The sequence below is a fragment of the Rutilus rutilus genome (assembly GCF_951802725.1).
Source record: "Rutilus rutilus genome assembly, chromosome: 15".
NCBI classification, from domain to species: Eukaryota; Metazoa; Chordata; class Actinopteri; order Cypriniformes; family Leuciscidae; genus Rutilus; species Rutilus rutilus.
Window position 1 is genome coordinate 16,466,663 of NC_140220.1, and position 21,112 is coordinate 16,487,774.

The window sequence follows — 21,112 nt, forward strand, 5'->3', positions numbered from 1 at the left end:
CATACTGACCTCTGTGTGGGAGACTGTGTGTGTGTGCTGGCTTCAACAGGGACACTGTATTTCCCTCTGCAGAACATACAGTCAGCCATATTTAAAACTTAAAAGTAGTAATGTATTGCACACGTACCCAGTGTTACTTGCTTAGAGGAGCCAGCACCAGGGTCAGACTGTACAGCACCTGTAATCCCATCCATAATCGGCTGTCCCTTATTGCCTACTCAGAGCCAACTACTCTGCCACAGTGTATTCTGGTTTTCTGAATTTAATTCTTTATTTCTGTTTTCTGCAAACAAGTGTTTGTGATAAAATGTTCACAAAAGTAATAAAAGGTTGTGGTAAATACTCACCACTTTGAATTATATTTTTATATTTTGTCTTTATCTGCTGCCAAGAACATTTGGAGTTGGGGTTGCATCTAAAAATCAATGAATATTATTTTTTCTTAGTACCGGTACATGCACATTTTTATATATTATAAAAATAGGCTATAGGCTATATTACACATATAGGCTACACATACATACATAATTTTACATAAATATAGAACGTATTTGTTTAACTTACACATTAACAATCAGCAATCTTTCTCCAACAGTCTTCTCTTGCTTTGGCAGCAGAGACCGTATTGTTTCGAGCTTGAAATACATATTTAAATTCATTTTAATTATGAATGATTATCTCTTGCTCCTCCGCGGAAAAATCGCGACCCGCGATTGGTTGTTCAGTGTCGACGTCACTCTTTTATGTGCACGCGCGCGTGGAGTAATCATAGCTTGAGGATCAAAGCCTGAGTTGACAGAGAAAGTTGATGAGCTGCATCATGGTACCAATAAAGCCTGATTGCATCGGTTTGGTTTTGTCAACTCAAAACGTATCCTGTAACCCCGAGTTTGTTCAGCTACCTTCATGGTACAGGCCCCGGGAGACGTTACTTCTTGTTGACATTCGAATTGTTGTCAAACAAAAACGGAGGCTAGCTAAACCCTCCCTCCTCCTCATCCCGTCTCCTCCCTTCCGACATAAAGGAAAGTCAAATGGTGCGTTCAAGTCATCTCGTATAGATCGTATTTACGAGTTGAACGCACTTGAACGCCACCACAATGTCGTAAATACCAGTGGGGAGCTCGGGATTTTCTCAAAGCTCCGATCTTTACGAGTTGGGGGCGTGTCAGTGATTAACATGGCGAAATACACACTACGTTAAGGTATTTAGCTGTGATATTGTCAGGCTTTTCTTTTTACAGGGCAGTTAGCTATATCGCCAACACAGAATATGATAGTATTATAATATAACTATGCAACATACACGATGAGTTGGCAGTGGCTTCATAAATTAATTAAAAACATAAAAATACAAAGTAGGCCTACACCTGATGCACATTTCTTTGTTCTTCATTTTCTAGAACAAGAGTTTAAGAACCATACTGTATTTTTGTGTAATTAATTAAGAGAAAGTACTCCGCCATTTTGCTGCAACGAAAGTGACTTGAACGCACATGCCGTTAAAGCACGACTTCCCACCTCGTACGTACGAACTTCCCAGGAGGACTTGAACGCACCAAAAGTATAGCTGCTAGAAACATATGTTGTATTCACCAAAGTTAACGCTGACTGCATAGTTCTAGCTAATTACATCCTTGTGTTGGTTTGGTGAACATGAACGGCAATTTAGAAAGAAAAATGGATTTACCCACCAGTTCTGCAAAAACAGTTTTTTCCGATGTAAATTCGGTACTTCGCGCGTTCCTTATCCTTGTCCCTCTTCTTTGCAATTTGTTTATCGGAACGTCGTGTCGTGTCTCTTTGGTCGTGTGTCGGCCATAATTCAAACTTCCCTCTTCATGCTTCTCTCTCCTCCACACACCCCCTTCATGTGTACGCGCACTAACCCCCCAAACCCCACCCTCAAATACTTCTCGCCAGTTATTGGCTGGAACACTGTTGTTGTGTTTCGTGGTGCAGGGGCCCGTTCTTCGTACGTCGCTAACTCACTTAGCTGGATTTGATTGTTGGCGATTTGGCATGATCTTGGATTGTTTGGTTCTTCGACGCTCATCCTGGACTTGCTGTCATAGCAACAGGTGCGCAATCTTAAACCTGCTCGGGAGCAGGCTTATTTCATGTAAACAGGTTTAGACTGCGGCTCATAAACGGAGCTGAAACGGGAAGTCCAGCGCAGCGCGATAGTGCACTTTCTGAGATATATTTTTTTTTCTCGTGACTTGTGAGATTGTCGTTTACATTATTAATTTGTTGGAAACGCACATTTATTTTCGACTTGTCGGAGTCGGGCTTTAACTACAGCACAAACTGTACCCTAAGATTAATTGCGAGTGGCTCTTTCCTTTACACTACTGGAGATGCGGAGAACTTGATGGAAAGTGCTGTTTGTCGTGTCATTCGGAGTTTACCTGGCGCTTTTAGGTTTAAAAAACAGTTTTCGTTTTTTTTTTGTTTTTTTTTTTTTGTGGCATTTCCAAGCCACTGAAGACCCAATGTAAATCAGTTTTTTTAAGCAGCTTTTTATTTATTTTATTTATTAGACTATTTAAATATTTTTTTATGAAGATCATGCGATCATGACCATGCTGATTACAGTATGTCACTCAGGCTTATAGGCTAGACTGCCATCAAGGCCTCAATGAAGGGGATTATGTGAACAGAAAGGGGGTTCACAATGTAAATGTGCAGCCCAGTTACTATTGTGATTCTTAATATTCCAGATTAATAATATTATATCAAATAAAAAAAAGGCAGTTGACAAATCTTCCATATCACAAATGTGAAAGCAAAATGGTCAGGATCTGTGTATGACTTAAGAATTTTCAGAGATTCACATTTATGCACATTATTTGAAAGTGGTAAGGAAAGTTCCACAATTAAATATCAAGCTCACTGTATTACACACACTTATGCTGATCCTAACAGAACTGCATTTCTTCATAGGTGATTATGACATGTTCCTGCCTGCAGACAGGTGTTTTAAGACCCCATTCCCTGACCCAAACCAGTTACAATGCAGCTCTAGCCAGGACAAGGGCACACAATGAAATGAACTTTGGCTAACTAAAGGGAAGATTTCAGTGTCTGAAAAGTCTGAGGGTTGCACACCTGACAGGGCCTGTGACATTGTCGCATTTGCATGTGCCATATTACACAACACTGCCAAAAAAAAAAAAAAAATACACTTTTCATTAAATGTTTAATAAAAGACAAATATGCTTAGTTCCTTGAGTTTTATTTCAATTGTTCTTTGTAAAGAAAAGCCAGTGGTCAAGTGCCTGCAACAAGAGATATTAGACACATGCCTCATGCAACAAATAAAAGGAAAGTTGGCTATACACTGCCCACCTGTAGGCCTATGTCTCCTCTGTCTGTGCAGACTCTTCTGTAGGCCTTTCTGTAGATGTGGAATCCTGCAACTTATATTGCAGCCATAAAGCATACAAGTATAAATTAAGTAAAGTTCTTTATGCACTTGCAGGTAGGCTAGTTCCTCCATATGACAGTTATCTGAGAGGGTTTATTCACTCTCCAGTGCAATGGAAACAAATGGACATTATAAAGTCTTATACTTTATTTATTTTGGAAAGTTAGAAAATGTCCACTTACTGCACATATTTCAGCCACCACTTTCTTGGGAACAGATACAAGTGTTAATATTTTTACATTAACATAAGTTTATCAGTTTTCACTTTCACAAGTCAAAGCAATTCATCACTCAAGATTTAACAGTTGAAATGACTATACGGCCTTAATTTAATGCAGCAAAAATTATTTTACAGTGTAGGCTACTAAGATCTTTTCTTTTCTTTTCTCAACCTTTTTCTTGGTTGCTTTTATAATCAGACAACCATTTATTTAACAGTGCCTTTTATAAAAGAGACTATATAACAAAAAATTACCATTATGTAGAATATTTTTGTACTTCACTTTTATTTGTTCCCATGTTCTAGTGTGGTGACTCTGACATTACAACAAAGTAATTATGCAATTATTAAAATACAAAAATTTAGGCTAATAAGTGATAAAAACATCTAACATGGCCACTTCTAACGGATTTAAATTGTCTGCTACTTTTTGCCAGCCCTCTCTCCTGGCTTTTGCAGACTTTGAGGTGTTCCCTGACGTTTTAATTAAACATTAAAATTCCGAATAAACTTTGACTAGTTCTTGCTCTGCTGAGGAGAAAAACTGTGGCACTCTTTGGCCACGCCCACGCTGAGCAGCCAATAGCAGCGTTGCTGATCAATGTTTCTACTATCGATACATATCCCCTTTTAACCAGCGCATGAACGCGCAATTATCTCAGATGACTCAATCCAGCTATACTAATCATATCCGGCAAGTGTGTTCGAAGAACCGAGTTAGCCAGATCATGATTAGCACAATGATATCATCTTGGATGTCTCATTTGATCTCGGATGTTTTAAGCAACGTACGAAGAACGGGCCCCAGGTGAGCCCAGTTTGTTTATGTTGCCGTTTGTGGAGCCTGGGCTGTCTACAGAGACCGCGTTTTTTTTACAGTGTGTTCAGGGGACAGGCAGCTAGCGGATAGTGAGGAGATGTTTGCTGGATGTGACAAAAAATGTTTTGGCCTAAAAAACGCGTGACATCGCTTAGAGCACCTCCCAGCTAACAGGGAACGTTCTCAGAACATTGGCTAACGTTCTCTGAAAGTTCTCTAAAAGTTATCAAAAACGTTCTTGTTGTAACGTTATTATAATGTTGTGCCAACGTTATATGTCATTGATAAACGTTCTAAAAACGTTAGCATTAAAACATTATTCTTACATTGTTAGTGGAACGTTTTAAAAACGTTATTGTTAAAATATATATTAAGATAAAAGTTCTCTTAAAGTTACCAAAGTAACGTTGTGCCAACATGTCATTGATAAACGTTTTAAAAAACATTATTATGTTAAAAAATATATATTAGTCATTACAAATTTGTTATACAGCTTTTTATTCTGCAAATCAACTTCAGAAACATATCATTTGTAAATCCAGTGACACAACTAATGACACAATGCACTGACATTATTTAACTATTTCATTTAAATATTTTTTATGGTCAGAATAAAAAATCCCAGAATATAAAATAATTATGTTCAGGAAAATAGCAGTATTCATTTAAGTTGAGTGCATTTTGCTTGTTGTATGAATTAGACACTTTTATCACAATGCTGATTAACTTAGATAAAAGTTCTCTCAAAGTTACCAAAGTAACGTTGTGCCAACATGTCATTGATAAACGTTCTAAAAACGTTAGTATCAAAACGTTATTCTTACTTGTTAGTGGAACGTTTTAAAAACGTTACTAAATTAAAACAAATAAACAACTTCAGAACATACATACATTGACACAATACATTGTCACAATGCACTGACATTTTTTGGGGGGGTTAAAATATTTTTTCAAATATTATTATTAGTTTAGAAAAAAATCCCAGATATAAAATAATTATCGATTCAACAGGAAATAATTCAAAAAGTACAGTCAATTATAAATTTGGTTTTACCTCTAAAAAAAATAAAGTATAAAGTCGGCAACACCTAAGTACGGAGCCCCCCTAGTCCCACTTTGGCAAAAAAAAAATTATAGTCCCACTTTGTCAAAAAAAAAAAAAAAAAAAAAAAAAAAAATTATAGTCCCACTTTGTCAAAAAAAAAAAAAAAAAAAAAAAAAAAAAAAAATATAGTCCCACTTTGTCAAAAAAAAAAAAAAAAATTATAACTATCTCGTGGCCTCAAGATACTATCTCGTGGCCTCAAGATACTATCTCGTGGCCTCAAGATAGTAACTCGTGGCCTCAAGATAGTAACTCGTGGCCTCAAGATACTATCTCGTGGCCTCAAGATAGTAACTCGTGGCCTCAAGATAGTATCTCGTGGCCTCAAGATAGTAACTCGTGGCCTCAAGATAGTAACTCGTGGCCTCAAGATACTATCTCGTGGCCTCAAGATAGTAACTCGTGGCCTCAAGATAGTAACTCGTGGCCACAAGAAAGTGATTTTTTTCAAGGCGAACGTTTCCTTTAATGTTTCCATGGCGACGCGTCACGCAATACACCGCAGCCACAATAATACTGTATGACAGATGTGTCAAAATATTCACAAACTTGCTTACCTTGTCATCAACTAGCCTATCTGATATTCCGATTCTCAAATACGTGTGAGTGTGTTTGGTCGTTTAAAAACCTTTATAAATAATCTTGATCTATAACATGAGATGGGCGCTGCAATGTTGTCCCGTCAGTCGGATTTACAGCACATGAATTCATCACTTTCTCCCGAAATAAATGCAAGAAAGTGGCCGGTGAACTGAGAAGAATAGAGTAAACTTTATAGTTCCTTGTCTTGCACTGTTTGTCTGATATGAATAACACATGGCGGCAAATTATATTTGAATAGATTGTTATTGCTGCTTCCACAGACATCAGTGTGTATTTTACAAACTCCAAATGTATTGTTTTACTCGTGCTTATGTGTATGGTTCATTAATTATTGAAGTGTTTCACATTTTGGTAGTTTTTAATGTAAGAAAAGCATGTGTCCGTGTAGCCTACGAAAAAACGTCAGCAGAGGGCGTTCTAGACTTAGGTCACGGTACCTCTGGCTATATTTCCATATGTGTATTTCCCATTGGAACTCAATTGAGACAAGTGAAGCCCATTTTTAGCGATTTCTTGGCACTTCCTTTCCTGACGCGCAGACTCAAACCGAGCAAAGCGTTACACGGACCACGTGAGCAACCCGTCTGTCTTCTAGTAGCTGTGCCAAGAGAAATCTGAATCATTCCCTCCCGAATCTTGCAGAGACGGAGAGTGTGAGTAGGAGGTGTCCATGAGCTAGGAGCAGGAGCAACTTTTGCTAAGTATTCTGATTAATTATATTGTCATTTTGCCTCCACATCCCCCCGATTACCCGCGAGATTCTCTTCCTGTCCATACGGTAATCTCGCTACTGTGCGACAGAAAGTCGCTTGGTTATGACGCAATCGTTAGCCTACTTTTACAAAAACTGCTTCTACGGGGCCATAACATAAGCTGCAAGGTAATGGAGCATTTTATACATTGTCGTGTTTATTTAGAAATAAATAATGGACAAATGGAGTCTTCAAACGCCTCAGATGTAAAGTTATTCGCTGTCAAAGTGACGCCAAAATGAATGGGAGTCAATGGGATGCTAACAGCAGGTGAAGTTCTGCTACAAGATGGTGGCACGCGGCGGGCTTCAACTTCCGGTCGACAACTTCCGGTCGACTTCCTTCCCGCTTGACGGCAAGGAGCTGTAGAAGAACAGCAGATGATCTGAAATGATATGAATCATTGTGACGGCTTTACAGAGGTAAGAGTGTTTTAATTAGCACGGTGAACATTTAGTTAGATGGCAAATTACTGATTTAAGATAACTGCAAGACTAGCTAAGTTAAGTGTTCGAGCTGGAAGCATTAGTGATTAGCATATTTAACATTAAGCAGGCTAATTCAATGTTAACGGCTACCATTAGGCTAACGGTTCTTTAGCCTCGGTAAAGTCCGGTAAAATTTGTAACGTTATGCCTGGTTCAGATTACACGAGTTTAGCCCGATTTTGGCATGATCCGTTTGACGTAAGTTTGGGTGTCCTGGGGATTCGTAACCGACAACGTGCGTTGGGACGCAAGATTCGATCGTTTCATCTCGTGAAAGAAAAAAAAAGCCCGGCAGTTCATGTGGTGGTGTTCTATTTAGTTACGTTAACTGATGGTGTCACTAGTTTTTGGCCATTGACTAATGGTGCGTTCACACCAAACGCGAATAGCGCGTCAGGCGCGAGTGATTTCAATGTTAAGTCAATGCAAAGACGCGTTTCGCGCGTAAAAAATTCCTGCGGCGCGAATGAGGCGTTTAGCGCGGCGCGGTAGACGCGAATACGCCTCATTCGCGCGTCAAGTGCGTTATGCGCGAATGATTTTATTAGTGCTATTTGTGCATTCACGCGTTTGACGCGAATTCGCGTCTGCCGCCCGAGTTGAAAAATCTGAACTTCTGCGTCAATTCGCGCCGCGTTAACCAATCAGGAGCCTGCTTGCTGCTGTCACGTGGTGAACTGACAGTTTATAATGTTATTTTATGTTTGGCCTCAATAAATTATTTTGTAATATGACTAAAATGCACAACAAAGCAAATCTTTCACATAAAAACTCGATTTCAATATGAGAGATACTCATTTTTTATTGAATGCTATTTATTCCATATCTATTCTAGATTATATGAAACTTTATTAATCTAATGTAAAGACGACAAACACAATTTAGTGTATAAAAACTTTTTAAAAAAAATCACAGGACAGGTTTCACTTTTGGAGGCTGGCTCCATTTATTATCAAAACAAAAATAAATGACAGATTAGGTGCGGGCGAGGGTGAACCTCGCGCCGGGCTGTACAGCGCGGGCTCGTCATGCAGCGACCACTCGAGGCCGAGGCTTATACGGCCTACGCTGTCCTCGTCAGCGTCCTCACCGTTAGGTCCACCAAACCTACCTCCTGGAGCAAATTGTGAAACTCCTGAAACCCTCCGGAGGGTCTGGTGGACCCGAGTACAGCGACGATGTCCCCTACGCAGCTGTTTCTGCTCTCCAGAGCATATACGAGCGGTGACTCTCTCGATTAATGCTACTGCTAATGCTCGATAAACATCTAAAAAAGATGGCCGCCAACAGGTTTCGAAACTTTCGCCTCCGGATTTCGCCTCTGACGCGCGTGACGCGCGTAAATTTCATTTCAAACTTTTGATTTTACGCGCGTCAATTTCGCTCTTGACGCGCGAATTAACACAAAGTGGTCAAGCGTATAACTAGACGCGGCAGGCGCGAATTTGACGCGCTATTCGCGTTTGGTGTGAACGCAGCATAGGCCTAGTGGATGCAGTGAAATATCAGTTATGTCTGTGTATCAAGTAATCATATAATAATAATAATAATAATAATAACTACATTTAATTTATATAGCGCTTTTCAATAAACTCAAAGACTGTTTAGCCTATATGATACTGAGACCATATTAAGAACACACTACTTAAAGCATATGTCACCATACATTAAACACTAAAACTATATGCTATAAACACAAAATTATAAGGTGTGCCTAAAGTGGAGGGGAAGCTGCTGGAGGGCTTGTATAAATACCAACCATGCTCTTAATCATGAGCAGCTGTGTATATTCAGTTAATATTAGAGTAGCCTATTCATCGTATTTGAATAACGCATTTCCTACAAATATGACACAATGTCATCGCCTATAATGTATTACGGTCTCTCCTCATTTACCTACTAAGATGTCTTTCATAATTGTGTGCATATCCATACTATTTTCATTCACTAGTGCATTTTTGTCCTGATGAGTAGTAGAGGCCAGCAACTTCAAATATCCATTCTCCCTTTTTATGAGTTTTCTCAATACTGAGATCAACAAGAGTAATCTTGCTTTGCAAGATACTATACAATCCACGGTTTGTAAATCGCAAAAGTAATGCAAGTTTTGAATTTATACAATGTTTAATCCCATTTATACAGGATAGAAAAAGAATGGATGCTGAGCTGAGAGGATTTTTAATTCAGCGGGAAATTGATGAGGAATTTATCCAGAAGCTGGAAAATGAAAAGGTAATCTAAGCCACTTTACATATGAATCTGCCTCATTTCTTTGTTATTATTCTTAAAGGAGAACTTTGGTATTATTAAACTTAGGGCTTGTACTACGAAGCGAGGTAACTGGCTTATCCAAGTAATTTCAGGAGTAACTTTGTGATGTCCGGTGTAACTTCCCGATTAACCCGCACTACGAAAGGTGCATTGGTTTCGTTTTACCCGAGGTATGCAGCTATGGCAATTTACGCTACATCTCTAAACTGCTCTGCGCAGGTTATCTTAGTGGTTAGCTCAAAGTTACCCTAGATACGTGCCCACTGCAGAACCCATGGTGAACATCATCCATGTCCAGGAGATCACCTCAGCCAGTGGCCATACAACTGGCTGCATGTCTGCAACATAATGCTATTGGGCAAAAGACTTAAGCCACTTTCCGACCGGAGGAACCTTTTCACAGTTCCTAGAACTATTGGCTAAAGTACCCGGATGTCGGCGTGTTCGCACCGCAGGAACTAGGAACGATTTTAGTTCTAGGAACTCCATTTGTAGGAACTAATTTAGGTCCTACTTCAGAGTAGGGTCTAAACCAGCACTATAGAGAGCCTAAGTCCCGCCCCTCCGCTTCCGGCTCATGGGACCTTATTTCGGAAAAAATATGTATGGAAGTCAATGGCGAGAGATAACTTATCTTTTTTATTCCGTCTGAACTGTGCCCTGAACTACACATATGATGTTTGTCAATTTAAAAGGTAATTATGAAAGTCAAGAAAGTCGCAGTTTGTCATAAAACAGAAGAGTAACGTTTAGTTTTATGTGAAAATCACTCGATGAACTACATCTCTCGTCTCGCACTATGTACGTCACAAGATCCGTTGCTCGTATGTGTGCAGTCTGGCTCAAAACACTCAGGCATGACAGCGTAACGTTACGATTATAATGTAAGACTATAGAAAAAATGACAGACGTTAGCTTCAGTAAAGTTAGCTTCATTCATTGAGAGAAAAGGTATGACGTCGCATGTGCGCCTTCTGGGTTTGTAGTCTTTGTAATTACGTATTTTCACAGTCTTATACCTCAGCAGTTTTACATCAAGCTGCGACTTTCTTGACTTTAAAATGTATCTTTTAAATTGACAAACATCAGATGTGTAAATCAGGGTACAATTCAAACGAAATCAAAATATTTGTTGTCTCTCGCCATTGACTACCATACAATATTTTTCCGAAATAAGGTCCCATGGTGGTCGACCGGAAGGGGAGGGACTTAGGCTCTCTATAGGAGCTACTCGTGACGTTAGTGTACGCTGATTGACCGAACGCACGCGGAACACCAGCACCCGCCATTTTTAAAACAGCTAGAATGTAAACACACAGATTATAGCCTATATATTTACTCCATAAACTAACTATACAAACATGGAAAACAGTGATAGATGGGTCTCTAAACCTTAAATGCTGAAGAGAAAATCCAACGCAACTTTGAGGGGACCAAGGCAAACATGATTATGTTTATCTGTCCAGCTAGCAACACTGGACATCAACCACACGGCATAGGCTAATAACCTTTTTTCATATACTGTCTACTTTCTATATCAATTCTATATAATAACATATTAAACAGTACTGTTAGACAGATCTCTAACTAATAAACACAGAGAATGCGAGCATTGTTTGCTCTGGCGTTCTCAGCGCCGCCAAAATAAAGGTCCGTCGCGCCGTCAAAATAAAAGTCACCGTGCTTGCGTCACTCCCTTACCCCTCCTACCAGTTCCTGTGGCCACTTGGCCAGTGCGAACGCAAACAGCAAAACCGAGTTTAGGGGAGAGTAGTTCTTAGAACTGTTTAGAAGTGGACAGTTCCTAGAACTAAGTTCCTAGAACTACTTGGTCGGAAAGTGGCTATAGACACACATTGCCATATTGAAGACGGTGCACTAGTTAGAGCTAACTTGAAGTGAAACCACATCGGCAGATGCAAGAGGCTAGCCCAGTTCATTGTAGATTTCGTGGCTGTGTGGGAGGAGTCTGGTTATGCTTTAAAAAAAAAAAAAAAAACATGCTTTGTCAAGCTTGTATAGAGCTGGTAAGTCCCGTCCCTTCCGCTAACCCCACTGGACCTCTAGGTTGAAAAATCGTTAATGCAAATGAATGTGAGAAAATAATTATTTTCTGTTTGAATTTTGCCATGAATGTGAACATATGTTGTCTGTGAATTTTTAATATAAATTTTCATGTGAAGAATGCTACAATTTAGCAGGTAGAAGTTTGATACGGTTAGACTTTGTGTGAGAGCACTTTGTGTACTACAACTTGTTTTTACATCAGACGGGAATCTGAAGAAAGAACAGCCAATTTGGTTTGAATGGTGACATTTGGGTACAAAACACACAGGCATCTCGATCTGTCTCCATAGATGATCGCAGCATTAGCACCGTGATTTGACAAGTGGAGGGAAAATGTGTTATGGGGTGACGTCACATAGGCGACATGTAGTCTTTCTCGTTATGTCTTTTCCACAACTGCTAGCCGAAGAATCAGACAATATACTGTCAAACTCGTAACATGAAAAATTATATAAAAAATTCACAGAGACAACATATGGCACATTCATGGCACAATTCAAACGGGACCAGAAAAATAATTATTTTCTCCCATTCACTTGCATTGTCGATTTTTCAACCTAGAGGTCCACTTGGGGTTTTACGTATGGGCGGGACTTACCAGCTCTATAGAAGGATGCGCGCTGCCCACCTGAGAGTAGCATCGCAGACCTGTGTTCAGCAGCATATGGAGGCTGTCAAGCAATAACCTATTTGAAATGGGACAATTCACAAGACATGTATTGCAACAATGCATTCATTCTAATATCAAATAGTATTATAATAACCTGTTTTAACATCCTACTGTTGTAGTAGCCTACATTTGAGAACTGTACCCATAAATAATTGCACATGCATTTGAGTTGTTTTCATGATACAATTTGTAAAACTTTCTTATTGAATTATTTAAATTTTATTCATCACCACGATTTCACACTTTCTGATGACTAAAAGGTGCTTAAATTGAAAATACAGAATTCAGAAAGATTTTACCAGAAAACAAGAAATCTGGCAAAAAATGTAACGTTAAATTCAATTACATTTTATTTATATAGGGCCAAATCACAACAACAGTTATATCAGCGCTTTTCATAAAAGAGCAGGTCTAGACCGTACTCTGTGATATTTACAGAAACCCAACAATTCCCACCAAGAGCAAGCACTAGGCCACAGAGGCAAGGAAAAACATCCTTTTAAGTTACATAAACCTCAAGCAGAACCAAAAGCCTAAGACTACAGAACCTGAATGTTCCATAAAGTAATACATAGTGATTTCATTAATTATTAATTACAAACTTTGATCATATAATAACAAATAAAACATTGTTAAAAAATGTAAAATTATAAAAAACGTTTTACTATTTATAGGTCAATCTAAACATGCTCCCAATTTTTTGTTTTTCTAGATTGATGCATCTATAATCCCTGTAATGAATGATGGAGACCTGGCAAAGTACATCCCTAAAGCTGGAGATAGAATAGCTACTGTGGCCTTCTGTCGGAAAGCCAATGCATCACTTGACACAAAGAGCAGGAAAGAGTCTATAATGACAAGGCTACGTCAGAGACTGTCTGGAGAAGCACCTGTACCTGTGAAAAAAAAGCCATTGGCAGGAAATGCAAATGCCAAAAAAAAAGATAGACGGGTTGAGCTTGGATGGATGGACTTTAATGAAAAAGACGAACGGTACAAACAAGTAAAGGCAATCAATGGGGGAGGAACGAGACACCTGACAATCGACAAGGATAAAACCGTAGTAGAAATAAAAAAACTAGCTGAAGACCTGTTTTTCCCAAATGGTTTTTCGAAAAAAAATAAATGGCTCTCCGATTATTCTACTGAAATTGAATCGTCTCAGGTACATGTCAACAGTTGGAGCACTGTGGATAACTTGTATGAAGAAAGCAAAGTAAAAATTCTTAGACTGTATCTTTGTTCCAAAAGAGTAAATGTGGAGTTGTCCTCTGAGGAAGAGGAAGCAGAGATGTATTTAACTTCAACCCCAACTGTTGATCTCACAGGACATGAGCCACATGCTTCAACTGAGGTACAAGATATGGATGACATAGTTCACCAAGAGATGGACCACGAGATTATAATTGGGGCTGTGGCAAATGAAGATGTGCAGTTGGATGACACTGTGCCATGGAATGACCAGCTACCACAGAGATTGGTTGAACCTCAATCTGTTCCTTTGATTGACCAGCCACTGCAGAGCCCAGGTGAACATCAACCAGCTCCTTGGCCTGACCAGCCACTACAGAGCCCAGGTGAACATCAACTAGCTCCTTGGCCTGACCAGCCACTACAGAGCCCAGGTGAACATCAACCAGCTCCTTCAAATGAACAGCCACCGCAGGGATTTGGCGGCCTTGTTGCAGAGCCATGGAATGACCAGACACTTGGTGAACGTGCTCCGGTTACACTGATTATTAGGCGGGGGCATTGTCTCACTGACCTAATCAAAGCCTTCACAAACCCAGATATTTTAAGCGCCGATGTGTTTATTAAGATGCGCCTACCTAATGGAAAACTTGAAGAAGGAGAGGGAAGTGGTGTGACCCGGGACTGCTTCACAGAGTTTTGGACAGACTTTTATGAAAGGTGCACCATGGGCGGGGATGTAAAAGTACCCTTTATTAGGCATGATTATCAGTGTGAAGAGTGGCAGGCCATTGCTAGAATCTTAGTAGTAGGATGGAAGATTGCCCGCTATTTTCCAGTGAAACTGGCGACACCATTCCTTGAAGAGGTACTGTACTCCACAACCTTCAGCAGCTTAAAGGACACCTTCTTGCAGTACGTGTCTGAACAGGAGAGAGAGGTCCTTCAAAAGGCTTTGGAGGACTTTGACTCTGTTGACAGTGATTCACTATTTGATGCTCTTGAGCCACACGAGTGCCAGCAGGTTCCTACAAAGGACAATCTGATCCCACTGCTCTCACAGATGGGACACAAATCTCTCATACAGGCACCAATGTATGTAATCGAGTGTTGGCGTCCTATTGTGGTGCACTTAGCAAGTGTGTTGCCACCAGATGCTCTGCATCATGTCATAGAGCAGAAGACCCCAACTGGGAAAGCTGTAAAGGACCTCCTGCAGTTTCCAGATGTGATGACTGCAGCCGAAAAAGCAGTTGCCCGCTACCTGAAGAGATATGTAGGTGAAGTTGATCTGAGAACCCTTCAGCTTTTCCTCCGCTTCTGCACTGGTTCAAATTTGATGGAAAAACCAATTAAGATAGAGTTCATTGAAACCTCAGACTTTGAGCGAAGACCACAATCACACACATGTGGCTGCCTTTTAAAGCTACCTGTGGGATACAACAATTATCCAGACCTCCGTAGTGATTTCAATACTATACTCACAAGCTCAGTATGGGTAATGGATATCATCTAGGCCAGAAGGGTGAGTGCCAATAGGTAGCACCCACAATTTCTGGAAAGAACATATAAAAGATAATGTTTAAGTTGCAAAAGGCATGATTTCAACATTTAACTTTTTGTTCTGATTAATTTACACACAAGCTCTCTTTGACATTGGATTATCTTTAAAATGTGCACCCTGATTCAGTTAAAGCTAGCAGGTTTTTTTTTTTTACATGCAGTGAATTTGCATTCACAGAATATTTGATTGTGACTGTGTGCATGTTTACAGAAGAATTTAACATGTTCACATCTTTATTGTACACATAGTGTATATACACAAGTGATTTGAAAATTGATTTGCTGTTTAAAGTACAAAAGGCATTACATAAGCATGTATTGTTTCCTTAGAAATTGGTAGGACAAATTCATCCCATTGTAACTAGAAACTGCATGGGATATGCAATAGTCCAAACAAAAAAAGATAAATTCTGAGTTATGATAGCATAAAGTAGATAATTTGCAGATACACAGAAAGCCAATTCTAATGTTCAATAAGCATAAAACAAACAACTACCAGAAAGTCAATGTTTTAATTCAATATATTTGTAGTATATTTAAGTAGTTTTACTTAAAACAGATGTCTTAAAAGTGGTATTGCTTTCCTCTTAAGATAAGGGGTTGTACTTCAACCACATTGTTTTTCAGCATTTGTGCAATACACTGAAAAAATGATTTGTTGAATTAAATGTTATGGTAAGTGGTTCCACACAATTGATTTTAGCTACATTTAAACAAATGCATTAAGTTGAACTAAAATGTAATAAGTTCAGCTTAATGCATTTGTTTAAATGTAGTTAAAATCAATTGTGTGGAACCACTTACCATACATTTTTTTAGTAAATTCAACTATCTTTTTTTTTCAGTGTAGAAGTTCCACATGTTTTAAAAGAAATAAGTATCCTTGATAAGCTCAAATAAGCTACCCTATGGTACATAGGTCGAGATTTGCATATTTTGTTTTACTTTAATTATTTGTAATTTCGTGAAATTAGTCATTACATTTACTGAAAATACTTGCACTCCATGACCTGACTGATAGTAAAATCTAATGCGCTCACTTATAATTGTGAAGGGTTATTTTTTGCCTTTTGTTTATATAGAAAGAAGGTGTTCTTTGTTTATTGCTAATTTTTCAGTAGACTGTTCTAGTCTGTTTAACGAGTGTATTGTGAGATATTAATGTAACCCAGGGTTAAGAAATTAACAGGACTTTAGGAGGGAATAGAACCAAATTGGGATTGCAGGTGCAGATAAAAAAAAATGGAGATTGGGGGGTGGGTTCAATGTGTGTTCTCACGTGCAGGAGGTAATTTTCTGCTCACATTTACCAGCCTGAAGGGGAGTGGATAACTATACTGGGAAATATGTGTAGTTTTTTTCCCACATTTCATATATACTGTATTTGTTAATCTATGTTATTGAAAACTATGAAAAAAATGTGTCTGTAATGTTACTTCAGAAGAGGGATTAGCACCCAGCTCTTTATTATATTTGAATAGCAGAAATGTTATAAATACATCTGTTAACTCCAGTTCTGAGTGCCTGTTGTATAATCGCTGACATTCATGTTAGCCTAAATTAGGCTTACTGTTCAAATAAGATAAATAAATTTCAAAACAAGATTTTATTTTTGCATTTGTGTGGTTGCTTTTTCAATGATGTAACATAGTTGCATAGACATAGACTTAGACAAGACTCCGTTAACTGATTCATTGTTAAAGGGGCTATATGGGATTTTCTGAAATTTAAACTCGCGACTGACACCTGTGGCCAAAAAACGGAACTGCTCTTCCTTTATGCTCGCTCTCCTACGTGCACACTTCACAAGTCATCTGCTGCAAAGAAGTCAACATTATGTTTACAGAGGTAAGAACAGTCAAATACATATATTGTTTGAGAAACTAAGTTTGTTTGCTGACTAGCGGTGGTGGCAGAGTGATCTGAAACGTTTAACATGAACGCGCTTGACGTCACATCCGCAGACAGCGCGCGAAAAATCCGACCCGACAGAAAATAGGAAAAATAGGATACAGGCTTATAGGTGCACCCACTGTGAGCGGACAAGGTGTCAGTATGCTCATCAGGAGATGTTTGAGTCATAAATGGTCAAATAAAAGGGCTATCGTTACGTTTATTTTGGGGAAAAAGCTGCATATAGCCCCTTTAAGTTAAGCAGGGCATATTGTTATACCCCATACAAACACCCGGAACCCCTCTAATGCTCTCAAACCTTCTCAGGATACACAAAGGGAAGGACCACCACACAGTTCTTAAAAAATAAACATGATGGACTGCGTAACTTCAATTACATATTTATTCAATTTGTTTCACACATTTAATATTAAGATTCTAAATTACCGTTTGGCTTACATACCTACACCTCCTTCTCATCTGCAGGTGGAGATTTGAGCTAAATGAAGTTAAACTGATGACTGTTTAAAATCCCTGTGATGTTATACCCTATACCGGGTGGGTGGGCAAGTAAAGTAAACACAGAGAACAAACAAACAAAAAATTTCTATTTAGATATGATTTTCTTTGAAAGTTGTGAATATTCAAAGTTATTTTGGAAGGTTAACATTAAGCTTGAAGAAAATGAACTGATGGCACATGGCTGCAGTATGATTAGGTTATTAATTTGTTCAATGTAACTGTTGGAAGTCGCTGAGATTACTATGCAGACTAAAACAAGATTTCAGTATTTATAATGTAATAACTGGGACTGTTAAAAACAAACGGATGGTACACTTGAACTGGGTGACAATCAAATGATTGTTGCTTCAGTGGCTCCCCAATAACTGAGGTTGACTGCATGTCACTTTCAGTCAGGTAAGTATAGTGAACTATTCTCCATAGGCACAATAACAATGATTCACACCATGCCATGGGATTTTACTGTTCTAGCAGACAACTCTCAGGCCTGCTCACAAACGATATAGTGACTGCATGTAAGTTTTGAAAATGATCTGCTGTTTTTGTAAATTTAGATTTGATGTATTGGGTGTCAGTGGTTCTGATCTTTTTGAAATATGCTGGGCAGAGGTACAGCTCTAGATCCACATGTTACTAAAATGACAGTGAAGCTGCATCATTATCTTATTAATGTTGATCACAGTTAGCCATAGCTGACTACCCTTTCGCCAAGTGTTACTTAAGTACTAACTTGTTTTAACCAACATTCAAAACTTGTATTCAGTCAACAGCCTCCCCTCCCTAATGATCTAGTCTCTCTCCTTTGGCTGATCTGAACACAGCCTTACCCACGCAAATCCTGGTCGGGTTTGACACTCAGCACACGTCTCACTGGACTATGGCCAGGGACCCCCTGCCATGTACAAAACTGTCTGGAATGGGGGGAGAGAGAACTGGGGTATCCAGCACCAGGTGGCTAGTGATGGGGGTGATTTAAGGGAAAGAAGCCCCCCACTGGCAGCCATGACATTAGGTGGTCCTCCCTTGAAATGTGGTGGAAGAGGTCCTGCAAATCTGCAGAGTTGGTCGGACATGTGGCGTGCTCTGAGGTTGACGTGAAAATGAGCATTGTAAAGTTCAGAAATCTTTTAAGTTGGAGCCTCAAGTGAAATTATGTTATTTTCTGCTAGTATAGATCGTCATGTAGCAAGAGCACAATATATTAGGGTCAATTATAAAGACATTAGGGGTTTGATGTAAAAATATATATAATAGTAATTGAGTTTCTGCTATGATTTAAAAAGTTTCAATTAATTTTACATTAAGTCTAAAAGGCCAGGAAATCAATGGCTAACGTTCCATATATTTGATATTCACATCTACCAAAACCCTTTAATTGATAAATCTGAGGGCTAAGTGAGAAGGAGGAGGAGGATGAAAACGTAGATTATTTAATACCATGAAGTCACAACAAAAACCCCAAATTAACATTCATTAATTTTTATCTGACACTTTATTCCAAATTCCAGAATGACTATGTCATATATATATATAGGGGCGGCTGTGGCTCAGGAGGTAGAGTGGGTTGCCCGTTTATTGGAAGGCCCTGATGGCTATTCCACCAGTAGATTTAGTTTCTGTTTGAGCACTTATAGGCTCAGTGTATGAATGTGTGTGAATGGTGAATGCACTGTAGTGTAAAAGCGCTTTGAGTGGTCGCAAATACTAGAAAGGCACTATACAAATACAGATCATTTACGTATATGTATTGTATATATTAAAAAAGAACGTATTTGTGGAGTTTTGTTCTTGAACAAAAACAGATGTGGTAGGACACAGGGTGTGTGTCAGGAGGAATTTATATAGTGTATTTTTTTGGCTACTTGCCCACTTTGAAACATGACAGCATCACATGACTGAGAGAAAAAGCTTTACAATCTGTACTACACTGAAACTGTGCTCTGAAGCTTTTTAAGCTTTTCCTGCAAATACATGCATTTAGTGGGGGTGGGAATTGATAACAACAGCTCATGCAAACAACAGTTTCTAATGAGGGGTGTGGATAATGTTTTGACAAAATCTGACATTCACCTGTAATGACACGAACCTTGCCATTTATGCAGGCAAACTGATACGTAGGTCCAACATGCTGGACTAGGGCCACACAGACCGCGCTGCCCCACAAGTTCCTCTCCTCAGCACTATGACAATAGTTGCACAATCCATCGCAAACCACCTGCCCACAAACAGGTCACAAAGGAAAGATGATGATGTTTAAAGTCTACTACACAAGACACGATTTAGCTGTGTGTGATCATTTTCTACTTCCGAGTAATGATGATGTTAGATGTGTGGTGACAAACTTGTGCTGTCATAACCAAAGTACAGAAAAGTTTAAAACAAGATAAGGCAGTCTTTACCCATTTCATTGACCTAACAATTGTATTCACCAGATCTTTTTCTGCATGTGAAAGTGTCTGTCTGCCTTCATTCCTGCTTTAAATGTGATCTTCACACGGAGCAGCTGGCCAAAGTTGTAATGTTGAATTCCTTGGGTCTCTATACATACTCTGTGACTCCACTATTGTTAGTTTAAGTGACAAGAATGTCACCCATCACGTGGACTCTTTGAAAGCCAAGACAAGCTGGTTGCCTGTCCACCTGTGGCTTCGATTCTGCTGATGGTGGTTACGTCTGCAGTTCTTTTTGTACCAGCCACCACTACTTGACAAAGCAGTAAAATAAGATTTTTTGTCTTATGTGAAACACATGAAATAAAGTAAGCAAGTGATTCGTCCCATCTCCTTCTCTGGGTTTGCATGAGCGTTCAGTAATTCTGGTGTGGTGTTGAAAAGGGTCTTGGCATTATTGGTGAGTGGTCTTTTGGCAGAAACAAAGGGTGACATTCATGCAGTTGGCTACTGAAACACATTTGGGCGGATGATATTCCTCAGTGATACATACAAGTCAAGTGCTTGTGACATACTCATTGGAAAGCCGAAGCCTGATTCTTCCATCATTATTGTGCACATATCGAATATGTCCTCATCACATGGAACTGCACTAAGAAACTTGCATCTCTCTTTGCAACTGGCTAAGTCATCAGTGAGTGGAAGAAGAAGGTCCTCTGTGCCCCACAGGTGAGGTGCCAGATACATGAGATTAGGAATTCCTGATGGGACATTGATGTTTTTAGAGGGCCGGATGCGATGTGCATTCCAAACGTCTCTTATTTCATTCAAGTCCTCCTGTAAAATAAAGGGAAAAGAGAAAGGGGGAGGGGTCTTACACCATGTGTTTGCCTAGTAGCACTTTATTAATAGATACGCGGCATTATGGGGTTGCATCACAGCATCATTAGCTGAAATCGAATAACAGGGCTATATATGCCAGGCATGTTTTGCGCACCCACATATTCTTACAGTGGATTCAGTGAGCTACCAAGTACACCAACCGGACACTGAAAATTATTATACTATACTTTAATATAATTATACTATACAATAATTATACTACAATTACTATAAATATAAAAACA

At 39.1% G+C, this 21,112-nt stretch overlaps 1 protein-coding gene across 1 annotated transcript; it reads left to right on the forward strand.

The window, feature by feature from the left end:
- Nucleotides 1–7,285: 7,285 nt before the first annotated feature.
- On the forward strand, nucleotides 7,286–15,878 carry LOC311305325 (uncharacterized protein). Its single transcript, XM_084432963.1, has 3 exons — nucleotides 7,286–7,352; nucleotides 9,561–9,650; nucleotides 13,139–15,878. The coding sequence occupies exons 1-3, from the start codon at nucleotides 7,326–7,328 to the stop codon at nucleotides 15,131–15,133; spliced, it is 2,112 nt and encodes a 703-aa protein (XP_084289089.1). The 5' UTR covers nucleotides 7,286–7,325; the 3' UTR covers nucleotides 15,134–15,878.
- Nucleotides 15,879–21,112: the final 5,234 nt, after the last annotated feature.

What these genes read in the sequence shown, in the direction of transcription:
- LOC311305325 (XM_084432963.1), top strand. Translation starts at nt 7,326, where the DNA reads ATGAATCATTGTGACGGCTTTACAGAG. An exon ending in ATTGTGACGGCTTTACAGAG is followed by an intron (nt 7,353 to 9,560) that starts GTAAGAGTGTTT and finishes CCATTTATACAG; the next exon opens with GATAGAAAAAGAATGGATGC. An exon ending in AGAAGCTGGAAAATGAAAAG is followed by an intron (nt 9,651 to 13,138) that starts GTAATCTAAGCC and finishes TTGTTTTTCTAG; the next exon opens with ATTGATGCATCTATAATCCC.